Here is a 2,248-nt window from a genome sequence, read left to right as displayed (position 1 = left end):
ATATTCAAGCCCCGAGCAACCGACGTACAGGGCGAACCAGTGGGCAAAGATAAGAAAGAGAAACAGAAATACCCTTATCGATTCAAACCAACATCTATAATGATGATCAGAGCAGCAACGATTGTAGGCCGGATCGCAATAGTCACGAAAGATATCTGCAATATAAGAAATAGGAATAGCGCTGTTATGGCAGAGAGCAGTAATCGCCTGCGCATATCCTAAAGGGCATTCAGAACAACGAGAGCCACAACATGTATAACAATAGCAAGAGGCGTGGATTGAATGAGGATTATATTGACAAATACCAGCAATAAGGGTACCACAACACCAATACAAAGATGAGCAAAAGAAGCAATGAAAGGCACTACCATGAGGAAAATGCCCCCATTTATGAGCCGATTAGCAGTGGGCATGGCAACAACTATGATCGGAAGGAATAAGGAACTCCCACTCGCAAAAAATCATATAAGTACTACTTCGATTGATACTGCTTACGCTACATTATCTTAATCATCTGTCCTCTATCATCTATCATCTGGAATTGATGGACTAGTTGTTGACTGCTCATACAGAGCATGCTATAGGGAATAATTATGTATTGATATTGATATAAGATATTGAATCAGTATAAAGTATACTGTATGCATGTTGTATTAGTATTGGTGATATCCGCAACCTCTCAGTTCAGCTTCATGAAATTGATTACTGATTGCTCATGCTCATATTGATGTAAAGTGCCATGATGAATAGTTAGAGCTGAGAAGTTGATGGAAGATATCTCTAAATGATATGATGCGACTGGTTCATTTGCAGAGGCTCCAGCAGCTTCAAATGACGCCTAGTTCAATTAATTTGCTTAATTCTCACCCCAGCTGATCCAACAACCCGCCAATCAAACACTCCTGCATTTGCTCGGATATAGGCATTATTAATAGAATGGGATATGATAAATAATCAAATATTTATAATCATTCAATACCGCCGATGGTGAACCTAAAGAGCCAAAAGAGACTTGCGTCTGCAGTCCTCAAATGCGGCAAGAAGAGAGTCTGGATGGATCCCAGCGAAGTTGAACAAATTGGACAAGCTAACAGCAGAGTTTTTGTTCGTAAGCTCATCAAGGATGGGCTCATCATGAAACGAAAGCAAGTTGTCCACTCCCGAGCAAGAGCACGAAGGCACCTCGAAGCCAAAAGATTAGGCAGGCACACTGGTGCTGGTAAAAGGAGAGGCACACGCGAAAGCCGTATGCCCACCAAAATCCTATGGGTGAGAAGGCAAAGAGTGCTCAGGAGGCTGTTGAAAAAGTACAGAGCCGCCAAAAAGATTGATAGAACTATTTACCATAAATTCTATCTCGCTTCAAAGGGTAACCAGTTCAAAAACAAGACTGTCCTAATTGAAGCAATCTTTAAATAAAAGTCAAAGAAGATCGAAACCGAAAAGGTCGAAGCCCAGCAAGATGCTCGAAGGCAAAAGAACTTGGACAAAAGGAGAAAAAGAGTGGAGAAACAAGATAGATTATGATCAGCATATTTAAACAATCATTTTAAGCGATACTTATCATTGTAGCCCGGCAGAATGCAATGTCGCCTATTTCATGTTTCATGGCCCCAATATGCAGAGGCATAATTTATTTGTTAATGATTGTCAAAATAGAGTATCAGAAGGAAGCACATGTGGTTAAACTTAGCCAGCCTAGTAAGTATGAACAACTTGCCACTTTTGTCAGATTGTACTTTAAGAGACTGCCCCAATCCTATTCATTTGTCTACAAAGATGATGAAAACGATTTCATTGCGATATTGAATGATCAGGATCTGGAAAATATGAGAGAATTTCAAGATAGGAAGAGAGAAGGGTGCCTCAAATATAATCTCCTTATTCAGAAGTAGTAAGATCAATTTCAAAATCTCTCTGTGGATGACTAACTTCAGGTAGACTCAGAGGTAAAGCAAAAGAGTAACGACAGAGCAGCAATAAAAAAGAAAGAACTACTGAGCCCAGTTGTGGTGGAAGAGGATATCAAGACTGGTCTCAATTAAAAGCAATAGGTAATACTGCATCAAAATGTCACATGCAAGGGATGTAATGAGAGTCCGATCAGGAACACCAGGTATAAGTGCATAATCTGCCCGGGCTACGATCTATGTGCATCATGCGAGCACCAGAACAATCATGAGCATTCATTTATCAAACTAAAACATCCTGAGCAATAGCCCATCAGAATCTATGCTCAATATGTCAG

At 40.2% G+C, this 2,248-nt stretch overlaps 1 protein-coding gene across 1 annotated transcript; it reads left to right on the top strand.

The window, feature by feature from the left end:
* The first annotated feature begins 984 nt into the window (after positions 1-984).
* LOC148299420 (large ribosomal subunit protein eL19-like) lies at positions 985-1,527 on the top strand. The gene is given in 1 exon segment (XM_088276098.1): positions 985-1,527. A coding segment is annotated over 1 exon segment (543 nt).
* Positions 1,528-2,248: the final 721 nt, after the last annotated feature.

Source organism: Brachycentrus maculatus, unplaced genomic scaffold (genome assembly GCF_059751285.1).
Source record: "Brachycentrus maculatus isolate JH-2025_06_01 unplaced genomic scaffold, ASM5975128v1 h1tg001162l, whole genome shotgun sequence".
In the NCBI taxonomy this organism is placed as follows: domain Eukaryota; kingdom Metazoa; phylum Arthropoda; class Insecta; order Trichoptera; family Brachycentridae; genus Brachycentrus; species Brachycentrus maculatus.
The sequence above is the reverse complement of the archived record's forward strand: the minus strand, read 5'-3'. Positions and strand labels throughout refer to the sequence as shown.